The sequence below is a fragment of the Aplysia californica genome, unplaced genomic scaffold, assembly GCF_000002075.1.
Source record: "Aplysia californica isolate F4 #8 unplaced genomic scaffold, AplCal3.0 scaffold01634, whole genome shotgun sequence".
Taxonomy (NCBI): domain Eukaryota; kingdom Metazoa; phylum Mollusca; class Gastropoda; order Aplysiida; family Aplysiidae; genus Aplysia; species Aplysia californica.
Window position 1 is genome coordinate 38,893 of NW_004798904.1, and position 1,457 is coordinate 40,349.

Sequence of the window (1,457 nt, forward strand, 5' to 3'; positions counted from 1 at the left end):
TGGCGGTCGTTGTAGTCGTCGTCATTAGCATTTCTGTGACGGTTGGTGGTAATGTTTCTGGGTGTTTTGTTTGTTATTGCTGTTACTTTTCTACTGCTATTTTTATTGTTGTTCTTGTTGCTATTGATGTGAGGTGGTGTTCGTTGCTACTGCCAATCAAGAGAAAAATACTCCACTGATAGACTCATTTTGCAATTCATAGAGTTTGGTTAAAGCTTAGGATTGTTTCATGTCTACATTAAATTTTGTTTCATTCAAATTTACTTGTCTACTGATTATATTTTAATAATGTTTTTGTTCCCATAATGGTCGATTTGAAGTTTAGGGAAAGACTTTCCATACAACAAATCATCACCTCTTTATCTATGAAGGGAAATCCAAAAGAATATCCAGTTGCCAAGACAACCACATCAATGTCTTGCACCGAGGTTCCATCCACGAACTCCACGCCGGTCTCGGTGAAGGTTTTTACGTCGGCTTTGAGCAAAATTGCACCACAGATAATCCGGTTTGGCATGTCGTCATTCACCATTGGGTGTTGTTGGAGTGGCTCGTAGGAAGGGCGGATGCTGCGGAGGTTGCAAATGTGATTGTGAAGTGTGATTTCATGATTGATGGTTTACTTCCACTTTTTTGTGGTAAGTGTTTTACGGCGCTAACAACTGCATAAGGTCATATGAGCGCCTGGGACACACCAAACATTTTCAGTTGGTAGATAATTTTGCATTTTGCCCGGGTGGCGTCCAAAGCTTATTCTTATCGATTTTGGACCATCAATAGATCTTTAACGTGCTCAGCTACTTGCACACGAGACCTTCGAGATTTTTCGCCCTTATCCGAGATGACTAAAGAGTAGATTTTGCCTACCATAAAATCAGGGGTGTGGCTAAAAGACAGCAATAAGAAGGAGCCAAGGAGACTTCTAATTCGACATACATTAGATTGGTTTGGGTTAGTTATGGGTGGAGATGGAGTGGGGTGGGATTGTAGATGAATGGAAAAAGAACTCAGATTAATGAAATGATATGCGTCCGGATCGCTGGATGAGCAAAACAATAAACTGACTTTTGAATATTGTATTTCAGTGTATTACGAGGCGTATAAAGGGAGGAAGGTCGACGGAAAAAAGAAGGAAGGAAGAATCAAAGAAAGGAAGGAAGGGAGGAAGGAAGGAAGGGAGTAAGACAGGAAGGAAAGAAGGAAATACGTCATTCATAGACTGTTGGATTCTTGAGTGGACAGACAGCTTAGAGGCTGAATATGAATCGATGAAAGAATGAATGAAAGAGGCAAGTAATGAATCCTTGATTTTATATCACACTATAATATGTTTTTTTCTTCTTGGGGAGGGGTGAGGGTTGGTGAATCTAGGACTTATCTGTGTTCTGCAGGGTGTTGCTTTAGTTCTTCTACGGAGGGTCAGAGGAGATAGAGAGAGCGAGCGAGAGAGACAGAGA

At 41.0% G+C, this 1,457-nt stretch overlaps 1 protein-coding gene across 1 annotated transcript in view; it reads right to left on the reverse strand.

Annotated features, from left to right (window-relative positions):
* LOC101855163 (putative dimethylaniline monooxygenase [N-oxide-forming] 6) overlaps window positions 1-1,457 on the reverse strand; it is a gene marked incomplete at its 5' end in the record, with an annotated part of 8,369 nt that overhangs the window by 3,463 nt on the left and 3,449 nt on the right. The window contains one exon of the mRNA XM_005113124.2: window positions 343-569. Within this exon, the coding sequence (XP_005113181.1) occupies window positions 343-569 (227 nt within the window). The remainder of the gene's footprint in view (window positions 1-342; window positions 570-1,457) is intronic.